We start from the raw sequence: 23,025 nt of genomic DNA on the forward strand, positions 1-23,025 counted from the left end.
GGTCATTGAATTTTATCCAAGAAGTTCACTCAAATCCTTTAATCCTCAAAAGTCCACTTGTCATATATGTTTAACAGAAACCATCCCCTAGAGGGATGGATCTTCAGTGACAAGATTCTGGCTTCTGACAAGTTGATGTTCTCCATCAGAGTACAACCAGGGCGTGTGCAGAATGCTGATTGCACGACTGGCATTCATAATGTCGAGATCCATAAATTCCTAAGGATTTCTCACGGGATACAATATTAGAGCTAAGCCTGACCCTATATCACAGCTGTCTACATTCTTCAGTGTTCCCCTGGAATTCGCTTTCCATTCTGATGGGGCAATACTGAAATGCTGATTAAAAATTCCATATTATAGTTGTTCAGTTAACAGAAAATTGCCCTTACAGATATCACAAATTTGAGATAAAAAAATAAAATTAGATGATGTGTAATTTATGTGTAAAGAGTAAAAAAGAAATTATTATTTTTTTAAACTTTAGTTTGTAAGAGTGGATACTGAAAGGAAGCTGAGTTGTGATTAATAATTCCACATTAAATAGCCATAATTTCTTTGTGCCTCTAATATGAGAGAGTTTTGCAACACTGCAAGCTATGAACACATGCCCAGATGATGAGGCTTTATCATACAGAAAAATCACAACACAGTCAGTTTTCTAGGAATGCAATCCTCGCCATAATGTAGGGGCCACTCGAAGACTGACCAGAGGAATTATCTATCCATTTTTGCAGAAGGGTAGTCATATCCCGGTAACTCAGAAAACGTGTCAGAAGATTGCATAGCATGGGGAGATGCACAAGTTGGTAGGGAGCTGTAATCAGGCAGGAGATAAAGTGAAGCTCTTCAATGAAGGGGAAATCCACACACCCGGTTCTGCATTGGAAAATGGATGAGGATGGTGATCATGAGGTTTAAATGTCTGGTGCCAATCCATCCAGGCAAATGTTGATGCAGCAACCAATTAAATTCCAAGAGGTGTTGGTATGAACATGGGTGATGATGGATGTGGGTGAATCTGAATACCTTTGGGAATGGGGTTTATGGGTGTTATGGATGAGTATGTATTAGTGAATGTGAATGAACATTGGGTGGGGGTGAGGATATGTGATTGCTGTGACTAGAGCATTTCAAGAGCTGTAGTTCTTGCATATCTTGTGAGGTTGAGGTAATTTTTTTTTCAATTTTAGTTCCAAGCTCTGCAGAATGTCATTTCTGGAAGGCAGGATTTCTACCACCTTGAGCCATCCTCTTCTGATAATTTGCTTCTTCCTCTCCCTTCTAGTACACAATACTTCCCTGTTGACAATGATTCAACAACCAGATTTGTAAAGTCTTGATATGTAAAGAACTGCTCTTCCTTCCCTCTGGATTCTGACTTCAGCTGTTATTCCTGCTGAGCTGCAATGCTGTGTCCCTTTCTGAGCTGAAACCCTGCCGTGACTGCAATGCAGTAAACTGCCAGGGGCTGCTGGGAATTTAATAAGAAGACGTGGTTTCCTTGCTCGTGTGGAATGTTGCTTAAAATGCATCCTTGTGCATTTAGACCATTAATGTGTCTATTAATTGTTTTCATATTTTGCATGTGACATAACTATCAAATTCAGAGTAGGAAAAAAATATGCTGATATATTGTGGAATGGTTAACCACAATACATATGCCCACATGCTCCAGTTTCCTCCAATAGTCCAAAGACATGTGGGTTCAATAGATTAATTGGTCACATGTATGTATTTGTACTCTCCTACCATATTGATATACATCACAGCACACTGTTAATTTATCTTAATGACTGTACAAAATTCATTGCAATCTTTTCTGTAACTATTGGAGGTGAAAACAATACTCCATACACATTCTTCATTGCCTCATTTATTTCAGTGGTATTTGAGGTATTCACCCTGGGTTTGCCTGTTTTCTTGTTTCCTTGCCTGCCCTGAACATGAACAGGAGCTTTTACTGTTTATTATTTTCTGCTTGCTTTTGTGAACTGTGCAAAATGTCCTATTTTACTGTGATTGCATTAACTGACTGATTCTAATGGGCAAACGAAAGTTATGTAATTTTCTTGGAACTCATAGCAGGGGCTTCTCTTTCGTAGCCATGTGATCAATTTGTTTTCTGACTTTCGGGATGTAGTTTTTTTTGATATAAATCATTGATGTATTAAAAGTTGGGAGAGATTAGATGGTGGAGTAGAAAAATATGAATTTCACAATCATTTACGTATGATAAAGGTATCATGGTGTGTGAGGAGGTTAAACAAGGATGGGGAAAATAATAGGATAACTGGAGGGCATTTTTCAACTTGAAAGTTTAGTGATTTAAACAAAATTCTAAGTCACAGCTTGTTCCAATCCAAATAAAGCCTGGGCATAAGTATTTTGGAGAAATAGCTTTTGAACCATTGAACATCACAGCACAGAAACAGGCCTCTTTGGCACTTCTAGTCTATGTCTGTAGTGATACACCACTAGCCTACTGCAGGGGGTGAACTGTGTACCTGCAGGAAGCAGCACTCGAGGACAAGACAACACATTGCTAGCTGTCAATCAGCCGACCTGAATGGACCAAGCCACATCCAGTCGGCTGCCAATCATCCGCTGGGATACAAGCCACATCTGGCCCCTCGAGGTCGGTCACTCAGAGCTACAGCTAACTGCAGCAGGGACTTAAAGACTGATCAACAGGCTTTATTCCACTTAAAGTTTTGTCTGCTTTTCTGTACAACAGCACACCACAGTGTCGAACCATTTTTTTTTGCCTAGTCCCACTGACCTGCATTCAGTCCATACTTCTCCCATCCAATTACCTGTCCAAATTCCTTTTAAATGTTAAAACTGAGCCTGCATTCACCACTTCAGCTGGAAGATTGTTCCACACTCTCACTACTCTGTGCTGGTCCTTCCAGCCCAGAGCCCAGACCAGCCAAATACTCCAATGAACCTACTGTCTGTAGCGAGCTGCATGACTGCACGGTTAGACAGGCCGAATCACCACACCAGTCGCCCGACCCAAGATGGTCCAGGCCCCCATTCACTACAGAGGAGAAGCCCGTGGTTGACGCCACATGTGGACTAAGGGAACTCCCTGCTTCAACATAGCATACCACTGACCAAGGAGTGATGCTGTGATGCGCTGACATCACTTCCTGAAGCCAGCGCACACGTCACCAGAAGTGGGCATCCACTTTGCGCAACGCAGTGAATTCTAATGATAAAATCAGTTTACTGGTTCACCCTCACACTGTGTGGATATCTCTTTATTCCATAATGCTGCCGTAGCTGATGCTACATGATGACCGTGACAGTTCCAATGTTTTGGAACCTGCATCAAACCCAACAGGATACAAGACACTGCTACTACTACAGTCTCAACAGCTGTGACCAACATGGTGAGCATGCATTTGCCATCCTTCTGGATAAACCAGTCCAGGAACTGGCTGGGTCCCAGTTCCACATCAGGGAAATTGTCTCAGAGAACACCAAGTTCTGGCACGTCATCAGCGTGGGACACTGCCACCACAGCCAAAGTAAGCTCCTTCATGGACAACCCTCCAATGGTGCGCAAGTATGATTAATTCCAGTGGTCTCTCGTTGACTCCCTAGAACTCAGCTAGCACAAACATGTCGTTCGCATCTTAAACATGCAGGGCCTGGGCGACAGAAACCCCTCCGATCTCATGCACAAGATTTTGGCCCTAGCGAACGGACACACAGACTGTTCCCTTTTCAAGGCCCTGTTCCTCTCCAAGCTGCTGGTACACGTCTCCTCAATGGTTTCTGACATGGATTTCAGCACCCGCACCTGGTAGTCAAGGAGGAAGACAGACTTTTCTGTACCCCACAGCAGAGCTCCATCCATGTGCAGCCCATCTATGTCGTCAGTGCCACCGCCTCAACACCCTGTTGGCCCCCCCGCCCCCTGCAGTGGCTGCGGCACAACCACAACACGACCGGTGTCCAGAGAAACAAAATGGATACTGTTTCAATCACAGCAAATGGGGACAAAATGGCTGGCGGTGCACCCCCTCCCCCCATGCTTCTACCCCACCGCCAAACCTAACACACTGATAGGAAATGCGCAAGCCAACTGCCAATAGTGGCTTTGGTGGTTTTAAAGGCCTATTCTACCTTAGAGACCAATGGACAAAGAGGGATTTCCTAGTCAACATGGATGAAGAAATCAGCCTCATTCCACCAACATATTTTGAGGCCAGTCACAACCCCAAGGGCTTCCCCCTGGAAGCAGCCAACGGATCTTCCATTCCGAACTACGGAACCCACCTGGTCACAATCCACGTCACAGGCATAGTCTTCGAGTGGGAGTGTACAATCGCGGCCGTGGGACAGGCTCTACTCGGAGCAGACTTCCTCTGTGCACGCGAACCGCTGATGGATGTGACGAGATGCCAGTGGGTAAATGCTACGTTTCCCTCTCACCCTGCAGCAGCACCCTTTACTGCCATTAGGGAATCATGCCCTGGACCGAGATGTGTATGCCCACCTACTCACCAGGTACCCAGCCTCGCTAGTGCCCAACTTTCACAACTCCAACCCACCACATGGCGTGGAGCACTACATCAATACTGCTTGGCCCCCAGTGCAGGCAGGGCCCCGGCACCTTCCACAAGCCAAGGCAGAGTTTGCTGCCATGGAGGAGCTGGGGATTGTCCGCTGTTCAAACAGCCCCTGGGCCTCCCCACTCCACATGGTGCAGAAGAGCTCCGGTGGTTGGTGCCCATGCAGTGACTACAGGTGGGCAAATGATGCAACAGTCCCAGACAGATATCCCATCCCACATGCCCAGGTCTTTGCCATGAGGCTACAAGACTGCTGAACATTTTCTAAGATGTACCTCGTAAAAGGATACCACCAGATTCGAGTACACACCAGTGACATTCCTAAAATGGCAAACATCACACCCTTAGAATTCCTGCAAATGCCTTTTGGACTGAAGAATGTATCCTAGACATTCCAGCAACTGATAGATGTGGTCGGCAGGAACCTCAACTTCATTTCTGTCTACTTAGATGACTTCCTCATTGCCACCCCTGATGCCAGGACCCACAGGACACACCTGATCGACAGACTGCTGCATTTCAGACTCATGGCGAACCCGGACAAGTGCCAATTCGGCCTAGACTTTCTGGGACATTGCATCACCCCAGAAGGAGCCACGCCAATGCCAGACAAGGTTGAGGCCATCCAAAACTTACCCAAGCTGAGCACAACCAAAAGCCTACAGGAGTTCCTGGTGTTGGTAAACTTCTATCATCACTTCCTACCGGGAGCGGCCACCCTCATGCAGCCCCTGTTCAACCTTGTCAAGCTCAGCGACAAGACACTCCAGTGGACGCCAGACACCTCAGAAGCATTGCACTCCATAAAGGCGGCAATGGCAAGGGCCATAGTCCTGGTGCATCCAAACTCAACCTCCCCCTGGCCCTGACAACAGACGCGTTGGACAGAGCGGTGGGCGCAGTGCTGGAACGATGGTTTGATGAGCACTGGTGCCCCCTTGCCTTCTTCAATAAACACCTCTGGACTCTTGAGCTCAAATACAGTGTGTTTAACCGCAAACTGTTGGCCCGGTACCTTGCAATACAGCAATTCTGATACATGTTATAGGGAAGGGTCTTCACCGCCTACACAGACCACTAACCTAAGCACTCAGCAGTGCCTCGGGCCAGTGGTCAGCATGGCAACAGCATCACCTCCCTTACATCTCAGAATACACCATGGACATTCGCCATGTCGCGGGCAATCCAACATGGTGGTCAACATACTGTCTAGACCCACGATCGTGACAACCTCAGGAGGGCTCGACATCGCCCAGCTGGCCAAGGACCTGATGGAAGATGTGGACGTCCAGGCCTACCGGACTGCCATCACCAGCGTGAAGGTCAGGAACTTCTGCCCCTCACCAGGAGGCTCATCCCTGCTGTGTGACATCTCCACAGGGTTTCCCAAACCCACCCTACCTGCGAACTGGCGATGGTGGGTTTTTGGCCAGATCCACGGCCTGCCCAACCTCTTCATAAGGTCCACAGTCCACCTGGTGTCTGACAAGTTCGTGTGGCATGGCCACCGCTGAGAAGTGACCCTATGGGCCAGAACCTGTTTGCAGTGCCAACTCATCAAGGTACACAGACACACAAAAGTCCCACTCCAGACTTTCAAGCTGATGTAGCTCCGGTTCAAGCACATACACATTGTCAGCTCACTCCCCATGGGCCAGGGCATGTGGTACCTGTTCATAATGATTGACCATTTTACCTGTTAGCCAAGGCCATGCTCATACCCATGTGTGACATGGAGATGTGTGCCAGAGTATTCTTATCCACCTGAGTTGTGCATTTTGGAGTCCTGATCCATATCACCTTGGACTGAGGGGCACAGCTCACCTCCTCACTCTGGACTAACCCAAGTTCTGCAGCAGCCAAGTACTCCACACCACAGCCTCAAGCAAATGGCCTAATCAAGTGTTTCCACAACTACCTGAAGGCTGCTTTGAAAGCCCAATTGCAAGGCCCAAAATGGGTGGACAAGCTCCCATGGGTGCTCTTAGGCATTAGCACAGCACCCAAGGAGGACCTGCCAGCCTTGTCCGCTGAGATGGTGTACAGTTTTCCACTCACCATTCCCAGGACCATTCAGTTCAACACCCCCCACCCCCCACTCCTGACCAACAGCCTAGTGCCTTAGATGTCCTCCAGAGGTTGAGGGTACAAGCAGGTGAACAGCCCCCCACCCCAGTTATGACACCGTAGACCTGCAATCCGCCCACTACATCTTCATGCAGAGAGGACAACAAGGAACACCCTTACAGTATCCATACGAAGGCCCATTCAAGGTGCTGCAGAGAGATGGTGTTGTGTTTACACTGGATATTGGTGGCCGACAGGACAGATTCACAATTGACCGCCTCAAGGTGGCACATCTAAACTCAGATCTGCTGTCCTCAGATGCCCAGGTCAGGCGCAGAGGCCGACTGCCCAGAGACTACAAGTTAACCTGCTCAAAAAGGTGATAGCGATTCCTAGAGAGGGGTGGTGCTGTAGCGGGCCGAGTGACCACGCAGTTAGACAGACCAAATAACCACACCAGTCGGCCAACCCAAAATGCCGGAGGCCACCCATCACTACCATAGGATAAGTCCGTGGTTGACGCCATGTGTGGACTAAGGAAACTCCCTACTTCCGGGTGGCATACTGGTGGCCAAAGAGTGATGCTGCGACGTGCTGACATCACTTCCAGAAGCCGACGCACACGTCACCGGAAGTGGGCATCCCCTTCGCGCAACACAGTGAATTAAAACAATAAAATCAGTTTACTGGTTCACCCTTACACCATGTGAGCACCTTTTTATTCCATAGCGCTGCCATAGCAGACAGTACAAACCCCTGTATATTGTGAAAGGTGGGAAGAAACCGCAGCACCCAGAGGAAACTCACAAAATCACTGGGAGAACATACCAACTCCTTACGGATAGAGCCAGATTTGAACATCTATAGGGAACACTATCGTTGGAGAGCAGAAATCATTAAGGATCCGCAATACGCTCGGTTCACGCAGCTACCATCTGGAAAGAAGTACAAGTGTCACGAGACTTGCACCACCAGGTTCAGGAACAGCTGCTGCTCCTCCACTATCAAACTCAACAAAAAAACCTTAATCAAGGGGCTCATTTTGGGATTCTTAGTTTGCACTTCATTGATTTTTTTCCTCTCTGTATTGCAGTTTACATTTATTTACATGTGTACATTGACTATAGTTTTTCTTTGCACTACCAATAAGATTATGCTGCCTTGCCCGCCGGAAAAAAAGAATGATGCTATGTATGTAATCTGACAATATATCTGAAAACTAACCTCTACGCCAATCATACCTCCCAGCACCAACTCAGGAGGAAGCAATAACCAAGATTCAAAACTGGAAAAATTAGTATTTTTACTCAGCAGCTTCATCACAATTCAGATGAGTTTTGCCAGTGAAACAGTTCACAGCATGGTCTGTTGGAAGGAGTCACATTAACCAAACCAACACATACAAACTCAAGGTGGATCTCTGGTTTCCTCTGCTTCACAGCCAGCCAAAAATTGCTGAAATTCCCTGCACGTCATTTAAGTTCATGTCACTGAATGGTGACCACCTAGCCACATTATGAACTTTGTTAATGAATGGTACAACTCTTCTTTCTACCATAACAGCTCTGAAATGGGAGTCTATCAACCATTTTCCTGCATGGTACTCCTAACAATGAATTCCATCCTCATTGATCATGGAGGTGTAGGTTATTAATTCACCTGTAACAATAAGGTGCCTTGCTGGTGATAATGGAAGAAATAGAGAGGTCATGCAACAATGTACAATGTTCCGAATGTACATGACACTAGGGGTGTGAAGAGACGTTGATTTTTTTTTTGTAAATATTTTATTGAGAATAAAGTGTATTCTTAAGGAAAAAAATAATTCACCAAACCCTTGATTCACCAAATGATCAACTTGTGATCAGGTTGCACCTATTTGATTGAGTTTTGAAAACAAAATAATAATTAGCTTCACATCTTTGGAACAGTGATACAATTTCACAGAATAAAGTATATTTCAGAAAAAGGGGAACCCAAAACAAAAGTACAACTTTAAAAATCATTGAAGTGTGAAATTAAGAATTATAAGTGGTCACAGACATCGGGAAAACTCTGTCCCAAAAGAACTGTGTGCTCAAGGGCCTGTTGTACTGTTCGATGAAGCATTCATAATCAAGGTATTTCTAATGTAAAATAGTTAATTCAAAGAACATGGAGCAAAGTCACAGAACATTATAAAACCGTACAGGCCCTTCGGCTGACAATGTTGTGCCGACCTATATAAATATACTTAACAACAATCTAATCCTTCCCTCCCTCACACCAGTAACTCATTCTCCACCTCCACCTCACAGGATGAGGTCTCCTAATCCCAGACATCTGAGGTGACCTTCTAAAGGAAATATGGCTTCCCCTCTACTGCCTTTAACTCAACCCTCCCGCATCTCTTTTTCCCTTACATTTGTCCTGGCCCCTTGCACCTCCCACCCTCCCCAAAAAAACTCAACAAGGATGTGACAACTGAAAACAATGACTACCTTTGACTTTCTATAGACCTGCTGAATTTCTCCAGCACTTTTGACCTGTACACCTTTCTCAAAATCAAACTCCAGCAACACCACCACTCCAGCTAATAAGAAAGAAGAGCCCAGTATCAATATCTTCAGATAAATAAGGGATGAGTTAATGAAATTGATGCGAGAGTGAGATTATCTGAAATAGTTGTTTACAAAGGTCATACCAAGATCAATCGAATTAGGCCAAAGATAATGAGAGATTACAACCATGTTACCAAAGCTGTAATACCTGATTATTTGTGATTGATTGATCAATTAATAGCATGAAGTAATTAGGATATTGATGGATAGCAAGCATTTGTTGGCTCCTTGGAAAAATAAATGATCAGATAGACCTCAAAGAAGACAATCCAGCAGCTGACCAAGAGATCTTTGAGAGGGACCCTTCATGTTACTCTTGATTTATATTGGCTTAATAGCTTGATGAGATGAAGGAGAGGAAAATCAAGGAGGAGCTCAATGTAGTCTGTACTAACGCTGAAATACTTTGCTGTTTCCTGCTTAACAAACAAGTCATTACAAGCGAGGCAACATTTTCATAACATTTTCACATATCAATTTTATTTTGTTATACTATGATAGGCATAACTGCCATTTCTTTGTAAATCAATAAAACCACTATTTTTCTTGACATTTCAGTAACTTCAGATCTTTGGAAAAAGTCATTGGATTCAGAGTTAAAGGATAAGGGCTTGCACAATTGTAATGATGTATGAAAGTTAACAGATTTTAGTTAGGACTTTTCAGAGAAGGTAAGAGAGTAAATATCTCGTGGGATGTCAGAGGGTGTCAATGTTGCCATTTTAACAAGGAAAAATTTCTGAGAAGAGATATTACTCCAGAGAAAGGAGGGAAATGTGTTTGTTAAGTGGAATTCCTTATACAAAGATCAATATTTTCAAGTTGTGTGAAGATAAGTTTTAATGTTTGTGGTTTGTGTCCCAGTCTTTGAAAAAAAAAGAATATTAACTATTAATGCTTTAGCAAAGGACTTCAGCATGATTTTTCACAGATGACAACTCGAGAAAAAGATTTTAGCATTAAGATGCAACACTGAAAGTTCTAGTTTTACTATGGACTCATTTTAATTAGTTGGATGACAGACAAGTTACTTTTGTTTCATGGAGAATGAGTTAAAATTAATGAATAATAAATTGCTGTGAATTTTTTTTTCTTTTGAGTAGCTAGTTCTGCTATTCAAATCAGCTGACGAAAATTATTGGCTGAATTAAGCAGTCAGTGTTCATCCTTCCATTGAGCTTATCTAAAAATAAATTAATATTAATAAAATAGACCTGTTTCCAATTTACAAATCAGCTGTAAAAAATGTCTTTTTTTTTTCTCTCCAGAAATGTTACTTGATTAACTGGTTATTTCTACTATTTTCTCATTATAGAACAAAAGTGAGGTTGTTTTTTCCTTTCAGTTAAACAGTTATTCACATCTTGAACTATTTGCTAACAATCACTAGAATGGGGCGTATTTTACACTATCGATAATATCAGGCTATTGATATTTTTCTCTCTAATGGTTGGTTTCATCAATTAAAAAGTAACTTTATAAATCGTTTCAATATTGGTCTATTTGCTGATAGTACTCTATTAAGTCCTTGACATTTATTAATTTAAAGAAGATTGTATTTTTTTTTCTTCAGTATTTATACCACTTAGTAAATTTGCAAAGAGAAATATCTATAGAATTATAAATGTCACAATTCTATCTGGTCATGAAGCAAACAAAAAGTGAAAAAATTAGCAAAAGCAGTGGCTTCACAAGAAAGTACAGAAATTGTGGGTTATTAATAATTTCAAAGGGAACAGAAATATTAAATTTATTAAAGCAACAATAAGTACTGTATTCACTTGAAAATGAAAAAAATAATCACCAGGAAAACTGCCAGCAGAGATTAAATGATTCTATAAGTTTCTTCTTTCTGTTTACATCACTTCCAAAGTTCCATATGCTGCCGGAATCAAATAATACTCCAACATGAGTGTATATTCTAAAAACATTTTTTTTTTTGATAATGGATACCAGAAATTCTTTCAAGTGCACAATGGAATGACAAAGCACCTTGAAACTGCAAATCTTACTCCTGCAACCATTTTCCTATCTCTAAAATCTTCATCAGTCTCTTGAACTTCCCCAGACTTTCAGTACCTATCAGGCTCTTGAACTTACCTGGACAATCCCCAATTATAAACTATTCCAGGACCACCAAAAGATCAGTCTCCACTGTTGAAACATTACATATTGTTGCACTATCTGGACAAGAATATTTATCTATCCTTTGTACACTTTATCTTTTCTTTTTCATGGTGCACTATGGTCATTTAGTTTATAATACTATTGTTTGTATATGCACCTTTGTGTCTGCAGAAAGAACTTCAATATATCTGCAAGTATATAGCAATAAACTCTCATATCATATCAGAAAGTACTAAAAAATCAATCAGATTGGCCTACTTTGTTGAGCCAAACCTGAGACTTCACAGCCCCTAGTTCAGAGAACGCACAGCTTTCACATTCCAAATTTAAAGAACACACTGAACTCATTCTCTCCATCTGGTTGTGTTGAATCTTTGATTGTTTGTTCCAAGGCCCTGTTTATTGCTAGCCTCAAAAATGCAAGAACTATTGCCTTGGTAGAACTAGCCACCAAAAATCCTCCAGTAAAAACTTTGTAACATGTCAAACACCAAGACCCTCCCCCTTTAACACCCCACCATTTTATTCAGGTGCCTACCAACATTTTGCTCAAACATTGATGAAGGGCTTAGGCCCAAAACATTGGTTATGTACCTTTATCTTTGCTATATACAGAAAGCTGTTTAATCTGCTGAGTTTCTCCAGCATTGTCACAATGTCCACAGATTTTCGTATTTCATTTGCAAAGTTTTGAACATGTGTTAAGTATTGTATAAACACCACACCCTTAATACAACCCTAATGTATATTAAGTCTCTATGTTAATTGGGAGGCTTTTAAAAATAACTTTGAGCTGCAAGATTCAAATAACAAAAGGGACTTTACTTACTGATGCCTTCCACCATCTCAGGAAATGTTTCACACACTCATATGCATACGCTCCACAGTGCTGCACTATGGTTACTGCAGGGCGAAGGGTGCATTCATATGCAGTTACAAAATAGTTCACATTATCTTGACTATATAACATCCCACCTTCTCAAGATGAAGAAAAATTTAGTGTTCTTTATCACTTTCTTTCCAAAGTAACTGAACTTGTATACTAGTTATTTATACACTATTTTTAAATAGTTCTTACTGATATTGCTCTGGTGGCAATACTTTGCTTAGCCATCTTGTGGATTTGGCTAGGACCATTGAGCTCTGTGTTGCTGGTACACGTGTAGGTGATGTAGCTTGTTGTGCTTCACCTGACAACTGCTGTGTTGATGTTTCGGTATTAGTGGTTGTGGTCTCTTCACTTGATACCTCACTTGATATTGTTGTTGCAGGCTTTGCTGGTATTAAAGCTTTCTGCTTCACCACATCTTGTGTCATTCCATTGTGCATTTGAAAGAAATTCTGTTCCTCCTCAGCTGATTGCCAGAGTCCGTCTCAACATTGTATGATCTTGGTTTCTCAGCTTCTCTGATGACCTTTGCTGGGGTCCATGTTTTTAATATTGGCTCGTGAATATGCACATGCTGCTGTCTGAAGAATTGTGGCAATGTTTGTGCATATTTGTTGTAATGCTGGTGTCCTACTTCTTGCTTGTCAACCAGTCTTCTTCTGGTTTCCCCTTGGCCTTCTGGAGGGTGTAAATTGATTGGCAGAGTTGTTTTATATCTCCTGCCATTTAGATTCTGCTGGGGACTTCATGTCAGCCCTTAAATATGTTGCTCGTAATGGTAGAAGAGCTAGGTCTGGGACTTATTTTATTTTGTGACACTTAACTAGAGTGCATTTCACAGATTGCACTTGTCTTTCAATGAACCCATGACCTTTGGGGTAGTATGGGGAAGATACAGTGATAGCAAACCCATACTCTGCAGCCAGCTTTTGAATTCTTGTCACATATTACTTGCTTGGGTATTCCTTGTTCAGCAAGGAGTGCTCTCATTTCTCAGGCTGCTATTAAATATCACTCTTGATTCTCGGTGAAGAAGTTTGCTCCCATTGTGTGCCATGGCCTGGCAGGTACTTCTATGAAAATCATTTCCTCTTTTAGTTGTGTTTATCTCTTGATCCTTTTGGATATCTTCTTTGTCTGAATCTCACAATTGACAGAGATCGACTGCAACTCCTGGCAGCTGTCTAGACCTAGAATTGCTGATCCGCTTGCATCTACCACATAGCGTATACAGAGAATGTTCTTTTCCTTATGGCAGCCATTGATCTTAGCTCTCCCTAGCTGCTTGATCATGGTTCCACTATAGCCCATTAATGTACCATTTGCTGTTTCAAATACACAGTCTTTTGGATACCCTTTTATTATTTTCTTGAGGAACATCTGACAGTAGAGTCTGAATGGAAGGACGTTGCTTTGTGATCCAGTATCCAACCATCTTCAGATTAACTATCATAGTCTTGCTCTGGATTGTCCTCTGTATTTTGATCCTTGTGTACAACTCACTTCCTTCTTTCATCTCATCTGACATCTTGTGAGGGTGCATAGATTCTATGTCCAGTATCTGCGTGTCGGAGTTATCATTCTTGTTTCCTTTTATGTGGAAGATCTCTTCCTTGTCTTTTTTCTTGACTGGTATTACTGTTTTCTTCATACCAGACTTGCACATCTTCTCCCAGTGGTTTGCTTTACCCCAGGTAAAGCAGGGCATTTGTTTCAATCATCAAAGGGGTGTTACCTGCCGCACTTCCTGCAGGTCTTGGGAGTTTACACTTTTCTGATTGTTTTCTTACCCCTTCCTTCTCTTTGCTGTGGGCGGGTATGTATAGGTAGGAATTTCATTTATGTCCTCGTTGCTTCAAATGTTCTGGCTGTGTCTATAGCTTCGGCCAGCTTCAAGCTAACCTTCTCTGCAAGATATTTTTGCACTCCTCCATATTAGTTGATTAACAAATCTTTCCTCTATATCCTTAAATCTACATTTTGCAGCAACAATTTTTAGTCTAATGAGGAAGTTAACAATAGTTTCATCAGCCTCTTGAATTCAGCTTTGAAATTCATAACATTTAATTCTATGATTAGACCTGGGTTCAAGGTGAGAAGCAAACTTTACAAATATCTCCTCTGGATCATTTTTCTCCACCTCTGTAAGCTCCCAACTAGTAAATAAGAAAAAGGCCTCACTCCTCTGTCCAGAAAAGTATATAACTGAACATCTCCTCTGCTGTGGCATTTAAGAAATAGTTTGTGAATGCAAAATGGCAATTTTGCAGAAAGTTTTTAAATGATTCAATAATGTCTTCAGGCTCCCAGCCCATCACTGGGTGAACTGCTGTTGCTCCAGCCATTTTTTCAGTATTTTTTTTCCTCTTCTTGCCTTTTGTATTTCAATGACTGACAATCAATTGTATGGCTTTATTGTTCTCTTATACTGCTTATACAGCGTTGTCTCCGCTCCATCCTCAACATCCATTGGAGCGCTTTCATCCCTAACGTCGAAGTACTCGAGATGGCAGAAGTCGACAGCATCGAGTCCATGCTGCTGAAGATCCAGCTGCGCTGGATGGGTCATGTCTCCAGAATGGAGGACCATCGCCTTCCCAAGATCGTGTTATATGGCGAGCTCTCCACTGGCCACCGTGACAGAGGTGCACCAAAGAAAAGGTACAAGGACTGCCTAAAGAAATCTCTTGGTGCCTGCCACATTGACCACCGCCAGTGGGCTGATATTGCCTCAAACCGTGCATCTTGGCGCCTCACAGTTTGGCGGGCAGCAACCTTCTTTGAAGAAGACCGCAGAGCCCACCTCACTGACAAAAGGCAAAGGAGGAAAAACCCAACACCCAACCCCAACCAACCAATTTTCCCCTGCAGCCGCTGCAACCGTGTCTGCCTGTCCCGCATCAGACTTGTCAGCCACAAACGAGCCTGCAGCTGACGTGGACTTTTACCCCCTCCATAAATCTTCGTCCGCGAAGCCAAGCCAAAGAAGATACTGCTGCCTCCATGTTATGCCTCTGTGTTACTTGGGAAGCTTCTTAAATAACAAAGATGCAAAATTCAAATAACAAAAGAGACCTTACTTACTGATGCCTTCCACCATCTAAGGAAACTGTTCATACACTCATATACCCCACAGGGGGAAGGGTGTATTCTTTCGCGGTTACACAATAGTTCACGTTATCCTGACAATGTATGTCATTCTTGACTCACCGATCACTTTGTGTTTGCTTCTTACAAACACTTCTCAACCCAAACCGCTGCACACCTTTTCATCCTGGGAATTATTATTTTTTCACTGTATTGTGGGGTAGGTGAGTTTCTTCTGCAGTTCTTGCTTGGAGAATTATGCTGGGTTGCTCAGAGAATTATGCTTTGTTGCTTTTAACATTTTCCAGGCACGTGTGGCTGAAGAGAAACGGTGCCTCGAACGTCTGTGTTAGTGCATTTATCTATTGCAACAGGCTGGTTAGAAATGCAAATATCGATAGGTGTAAGAATTGGTCATGTTCGAGACAATCTGAAACAACGTGTTATGCAATGGGGGTAAATTCCCACTGGAAATAGAGGGTTAGGACTTCTGCAACTTGGTGGTAGCCCAGCACTGGCAACGACCAGCCAGAAGGGCCGCAGCCGATTCTTGGGCGTGAAATCTGACTGGCAGCTACACTGGCCCGGATCAAACGTAATTTCCCCATTAAAGATCCCAGGACGGAATTCGAGGAAGAACAGTGGACTGTGTTCTCGTCGGCATGTTATTCCCCAATGGCAATAAAGCGGCGCTCGGTTATGGCTCTGCCCGCTTTGAGAGCAGCGACTAGACCTGAAATAGGCAATGACACGTTGGGATGTTCTGGGCTGACGGTGCTGCAGAAAGTCAGACCTTTAACTGCCGCCGTTTGGGTTTGAGACTTCAAAACAATCTTTCTCTCGGATTGTCTTTCCTCCTTCAACGCCCTTCGTCTGCGCACCAATTAAATCAGCATGGCTGGAGATCCCCCTCCCTCCCTCCCTCCCTTCGTTCGTTTTCCCTGGCTCGTTGGAGAATACAGATCCTCGATAGAGTTCCAACCTGGCGCTGGCCGATCATTCAAGCCCAACTGTTACCAAACGTCCGCGCACGTTTCTTTTTGCTGGTTTTTACTGATAGCCGTTTGTCAACCGGGAAAGAAACTAAAATATGCTAAGTGTGGCAGGTGTAGATTGTGAGAAAATTATGACCACGGCGCACGGTTCCACTTCTTGACTTGTCTGAGTCGACCCCAGAAACGTGCAGGGTGAACGACCCCCCCCCCCCCCCCCCCAATCTGATCACTTAACAGGTCGCACTCCGCAACAGCGGCCGCTGCCTGAAGCAACCCAGCGACCTGCCATCTCCTGTTCAATGCACACTCCGAAAGGATTGGAAGCCCCAGTTTGGTGGAAGCTCACTGCAGTCACTGTTGCAGGACTGTGTTTCGGAACGGACGGCTTCTGAAGGGCTGAGTCGGACTCCGGTGTGTGCTTTCTCAGGGGTTCACGGTTTGCTTTCCTGCCCTGACTGCGCAGAGCAGAGCGGGGCACTCGGTCAATCACTACGGGATCTCTCGCCTCTCGTTAGCTGGCGGCCAGAGTTCACTTCTTCAGGGCGAACGACGGAGCCGGGGATATATAAAGGGCAAAGACTGACAGAAGAGTCTGTTCAGCTCTTCGAAACTTCGCTCGGGGAATCTTTGAGACTGGATGTGACTGCGTGGCGAACCTCGCTCGAACTGACCTGATGGACAAGTCGGTGGAGGGTTGATGTGAGTCTCCCTCCCTCCTCTCTTCGACAACCCGCAGATGAATGTGGAAGAAGGGAGCTCACTCGGAGCTGGGATGACGCAAGCCATCGTCCTCAACCGCAACCCCCACCCTCCGCCCAAAACTAAGAAGAGGTGTTTCTGGGCGAAGATGGCCGCAGTTTCCATCCAACGCGAAGATCGCGGCGCTCCAAATGCCAGGGCGAGCGACGTTTCGTCGCCGTCGGGAGAAATGGCTAAACTTTTCTCCGCTCGCATTTGATCAGGTGTTCGTTGGGCTCAGATGTGTGGTTGGTGTGATCTGAATTGGCAGAGTGGGTAGGAACGAGAAGCACACCGGCTCCCAGAGCATGCTGTCACCCAGAAGTAGGCATCCCCCGGACTATCATGGATAAGTCTGATTTGAGCGTGTCTGGTTTTAGCTGCCCGCTTCCACGGATTGGATGGCAACAGTTGACCAGACGCGGAGAGTGAGAGGCACATCCGACCCCAGCAAACGTCCAGCAGAATAGCAATCAAACAGACCCAGGAAGACCCCCTCGGTCAATGTCTATTGGGACAAAGAATCGCTCGCCGTGGAGCCAGCCGGAGCTGCACTTGCCCACAATATGACCAAGGGCGCTTGGATGTGTCGGCAGCAGGATGACGGGTTAAAAATCTGGTATGTCCCCCGACAAAACGACAAGCCCTGCACGGATTCCGAACGAGCCCAGAAATGGCGACTGTCTTTAGCCTCTCTGTTGTTTTTTACGGTCCTGCTTTCTGATCACTTGTGGCTGTGCGCAGAGGCGAACCTGACCAGAAGCAGAGTCCAGGAGCAGAGCACCTCAGCAGAGCCGAAAGGGGGGAATCGGGTACTTTCCCCTGCCGCCTTCAGAGCTCGGCAACCAAGGAAGACCATCAACCGTGACAAGCGTGCTTTTTTTCTAGGTAATACCACGACCAAACCTGTCTGCCAACTGGAATCGTGTCACCCACCTTCTCCCTCTGAGCAGTGTGTAAGTATTGAAGACGCGGAGACTGTCTGCGGGAGTGTGAGGGAGGGAGCGAGCGATGGATCCCCTCCGCCGTCTTTCAACAATGTTCACCTTTCCTTTTGCGACTCTTACACCCTCTCGGAACTGTTCGTCGGGATGTCGAGACCTGAGGGCTCGAATTGCGACTTGAGCCTTGCGCCGGATGGCGATGCCACCGTTTGCGTTCAGTGCGTTGAGATTTATCAGCGGTTAGATCAACATGCCCAAGAAAAATATGAGGAGTTCCAGAGCACGTTTCAGAAGTATTTACAGTCTGGAGAATACTCTGTGAAAAGTTGCATCGCTGACTGCAAGGTAAGAGCGTTGACTTTTTATTCACTCTATTTGTGGCTTGGCCTCGTTGGAGACGAGGAAGGAAGTTGGAGTATCTTGCTGTGGGCACGGCAACGATTTCGGTGGCAGGCGTGCGCCGGGATTCCTCCGCAAAGGCTGTTGTTTGGAAGATGTGATGCGTTGAGAACGCTGTTCGTTTTTTAAAATGCTGTGGCCGAGTGGTCTGGCCGGAGAATAGAGCTGTTGATTTTTGTTCTGCGCGCTTTTAAAGTGCGGACAAGGGGCGCAGGTCAATGGATCTTGCTAAACCTGCGGGATCTTGCCAGCTTCGTGATCCGAGGTACCGGAGGGGAGGGTTTGTGGAGGAAGCGGCGCTTGTGGAGGAGCGGCCCCAACCACCGGTTGAGGTCTGAGTGGTGACTGGGCTCTCGATTATCTATTTCCATCCAAACTTCCAAAGGATCCATGAGCTCGCCCCGGGCTGCCTGACCCACGCCAGACGCGCACTGGCTGCAAATCGCACTTGTGCCTTTTCTCACCCGAACCCAGTCGAAGTGGGACTCCGACAGCCACATTAGCATCCAAATAAATATTCACGCCTGATTCCCTCCTACCGCTTCTCTGGCATCTCTTCCCCGATTAGGTAGGCAAATATATTGTACAATGGAAATGGGCAGAAGAGAGGGGAAAAAACTTGGTTAATTTCCTAATTTTAGCTGTACCTTACTGCTTGCATATTCACCCAGTGTCAGATTATGTATGCAAAGATATTGTACAATGGAAATGGGCAGAAGAGAGGGAAAAAAAAACTTGGTTAATTTCCTAATTTTAGCTGTGCCTTGCTGCTTGCATATTCACCCAGTGTCAGATTATGTATGCAAATATATTGTACAATGGAAATGGGCAGAAGAGAGGGAAAAAAAAACTTGGTTAATTTCCTAATTTTAGCTGTGCTTTGCTGCTTGCATATTCACCCAGTGTCAGATTATGTATGCAAATATATTGTACAATGGAAATGGGCAGAAGAGAGGCGAAAAAAAACTTGGTTAATTTCCTAATTTTAGCTGTGCCTTGCTGCTTGCATATTCACCCAGTGTCAGATTATGTATGCAAATATATTGTACAATGGAAATGGGCAGAAGAGAGGGAAAAAAAAACTTGGTTAATTTCCTAATTTTAGCTGTGCCTTGCTGCTTGCATATTCACCCAGTGTCAGAAAAGTTGAAATCACAAGAACGTGACGCCCAAATCTGGGGTTATTAGAGTCTGCAGAGGCGATGATATCCGCCTTGTGTAACTCAGTGTTTGTCCGCCCTCTTCGCATGCAGTGGAGAGCAATCACGGGAGTGTAAATGCGAGTACAAGGATATCAGAAGTGCGATTAAAAGTAGATCAATCACAAGCTTTGTCAGATCACTTGCAACTACTTGAGAGAAGGGGAGTCAGCAAGAAACTTTTTGATTTACACTCCGCATTCTTATTTAACTAATAGGATTGTGACAGTCGTTTCTTATTGTTCATCCTCGCAATGTTTTACCAAGGGGAAAAGCAGAGTAAGAAAGAAAAGGGAACTCAGAGAAGTCAAGGCAATGAAAGTAAACGAGTCACGAAGGAGAAAGAAGTGTTTTTGGACGGGGCAGGAGAAAAGGTAGAGAACAGGTATTGAGAGTTACATTTCAAATACATTTGGCTAAATTACCACAGATTGTTAGTGCACTCCTCGGTGATGAATCTATATGCCATTTCAAGAATGATTACATTTATCTTTCTGGCGAAAGTTTCAAATTAACATTTATAGTACTTATTTTTGTAAGATAATTTTACTTCTGTATTTACAGGCCATTTTAACACTATCAATTTGAATGTTGGTCGTCGAAGGCATATTTAATTAGGTTGCCAAAGAAGTTATCAGTTCGAATTCAAAACTATCTCAGTTTACATTAGGCAACCCATACTTTTTTGATCATGGAAAGTTGAATCATTTTTCTGAACATTTTATTTCATTTTAAATGTTTTGAATGGGTGTTAGTGATATTTTTTTAAAAATCTTGTTCATCAGAATAAATTACATAAACTGGAAAGAGCATATGGCAAAGAGTGTAATCTTTCTGTGGTATAATTGTTTAATCTGCAAAATGTCAATCTGGGATTGGGTATTGTTCATTTAATGTGTTCTATGCAGATGATTGAGATTCAAAATTAATTCCTAATAATGATATTTTGATTCCATGTATAATTAGTTTTCATTATACTCTCTGAAAGCCCCAAACACTTGAAAAAAAGACATGGCTTGTAATCTTTCTTTATTGATATTTTTGTCTCTACAATGTGATGGATATGCACTGTTCTTGTTATTTGGCTTGCTGATATGTTGACAAACACTTTTGATACTTTGATCTTAAACTATAACAGTAAACACATTTTTAGAAGTTCCCATTGGAATCTTGTTTATTGATATAGGATTTGCAAGAAGAGCAGTGTTATTTTCCAGAAATAGGGAGGTATGGAACCATTTTGTGCATGCATGGGATTTCCACACTCTTATCCCTTTGCTGACCATGACAATGGGCAAACAGTAACAGGAAGGTCGGTCTTCTACATGATATTGCTTAGAGATCTTTTTCAGTAAGTTGCATCCTCTGACAAAATTATTGCACTGTTGTTCTCTGAGGTATATTACAAGTGAGAGAGCTGCTGTAATCCAATAGTTTATAATTCATTCATACGCACTATAACATGAATAACAGAAATATTTCAGATATTAGTCGTCACATAATGCCTCTTTTCCTCATTTAGAAAATTGAATGCCTTTTTATTACATCAGAATGATAGATTTTGTTCCTAATAAGGACTTGATTTGAAATATCATTGCATTTCTTTCACTCTTTTTATTTCTATGCTTACCTCATTGCTAGTTCTTTTTGTCTTCATCACCTTATGACATTTAATCACTCCAGCTCTCCACCCAAACAAAAACCTTTCCTCTTGTTCTTTACCTGCCCTCACATTTGTATCTGCACTTTGCATCTTGCTTTTCCCTTTTTTCACCAGTTTGAAAAGGCAGCCTTCTTTTTCACTTTTTTTCTCCCAGCAGTTTGTTTATTTTCCACAGTATTTTGCTTTGTGTTCAAAATTTGTTCTGCATCAAAATAACAAGGTAACAATTTGTTTTCAGAAATAACCACAAAGAATAAAGCATGAAATGTCAACATTTCAGTCCAACAAAAATGCAAAGACAAAACAGGCTTAACGTTCAAAAAGTGCCAGATTCATTGAAAATGGAAATTGGAGTTCTGTGATTGCAAAAGAGAATTGTAGTGAGAGTTTTAAAGTGAACCTTGTGCAATATACTGAGGGCGATCCTGCTGTTACTTTTATATTTGGGAGGTTAGGAGAAGCAGAATAATTCTGCCAAACTCTGAAGATCTTTGGCCGCTGTTGCTCTACTCTTGTAGAGCTTAAGATCTGCACTTCATTCAACTGACTTGTATTCTTGGTACTGGGCTCAGGTTTGCTGAGGGGAGAGATGGGGATGGGTGGCCCAGAGTATTTAAACTCCAGTAGTAATCTGGTAGTTTAGCAGCATACTTAGCCTTCACTATTCAGTTGGACAAGAATCTACCCTGAAGGAAAATGAGTCCTCAGCAGAATAGGGTTACAATTATTATTGTTTATTGGAAAATGAAATAGCCACTATCAGTTAAGATAGAATGATGTTTGATAGTCAATAGTGTTTGAAGGCACAATTGCCAAAGAACACAATGAAATATAGTTATATCACACTTAGTACTAAATGTTAGTAGCATTGACCTGTGGCTTGTGTCTGAAAGAAATGAATATTTACTGCATACAAAATTACCATTTCTAGTGGTTCAAAATGTTGACTCCTTTGTGTTTCCGCATTTTGTTAGGTTAAACAGTGTCTATGGATGCAAAAGTTGCAAGTTCAGGTTTCAGGTTGAGATCCTGAATCGGGACTAAAATGGAAAAAGATTGCCAGTGTAATAGCACTGCTAGGGGTGGGATAGAGAAGGGTAGGTAGAACTAGATGGAGAGCGAATGATGGGCAGGTGGAACAAGATGGAGAAGGAAATGGGAAAGGTGCACAAATGCAGAAGAAACCTAGTTGAACAAATATGGAGGGACAGTACAGTGTGTGGGTTACCTGACTTCAGAAAATTTTGTTTATATTATTAAGATGTAATCCACCCATGTGGAAAGAGATTTTACTCTTTTAATTTGTGTCTGGCTTTCCATATGAATTAAGATTGAAGATGAACAAATCAGCTAGGAGTGGGAAAGAGATACAAAATGACAGCTCATGAGGTCCACTGCAGCAGAGCACAGATGCTGTACAAAATGGTTGTCTGGATAACATTTGGTTTCTCTCAACGTAATAGACCAAGTTAGAAAATAGGCAGGTGAACTGCTGCCTCACTTGGAATAGATGTTTATATCCTGGAAGATGGTGAGGTAGGGGGTGAAAGGAAGGACAGGTATTACACTTCCTATTAATGCATAGGACAGTGGTTAAGTGAGGAGAACAGCAGGTGGGGAGAGGATGATCGAAATAATGGTTATTTGTATTTGATAATCAGGAACCGGTATTATGTTGCATGAGAGATGCATTCTGAGAAATAGATCTATATTTGATTTATTTACATTCAC

The 23,025-nt window shown here is 43.3% G+C and overlaps 2 protein-coding genes across 2 annotated transcripts in view; both read left to right on the plus strand.

Moving 5' to 3' along the window:
• The first annotated feature begins 5,113 nt into the window (after positions 1 to 5,113).
• Positions 5,114 to 5,455, plus strand: LOC138740028 (uncharacterized). Its single transcript, XM_069892472.1, has one exon. The coding sequence runs from the start codon at positions 5,114 to 5,116 to the stop codon at positions 5,453 to 5,455; it is 342 nt and encodes a 113-aa protein (XP_069748573.1).
• A 12,200-nt stretch (positions 5,456 to 17,655) lies between these two features.
• LOC138739133 (NALCN channel auxiliary factor 1) overlaps positions 17,656 to 23,025 on the plus strand; it is a 735,665-nt gene continuing 730,295 nt past the window's right edge. Inside the window, exon 1 of the mRNA XM_069890630.1 lies at positions 17,656 to 18,378. Coding sequence (XP_069746731.1) covers positions 17,656 to 18,378 — 723 coding nt within the window. The remainder of the gene's footprint in view (positions 18,379 to 23,025) is intronic.

Source organism: Narcine bancroftii, chromosome 7 (genome assembly GCF_036971445.1).
Source record: "Narcine bancroftii isolate sNarBan1 chromosome 7, sNarBan1.hap1, whole genome shotgun sequence".
NCBI classification, from domain to species: domain Eukaryota; kingdom Metazoa; phylum Chordata; class Chondrichthyes; order Torpediniformes; family Narcinidae; genus Narcine; species Narcine bancroftii.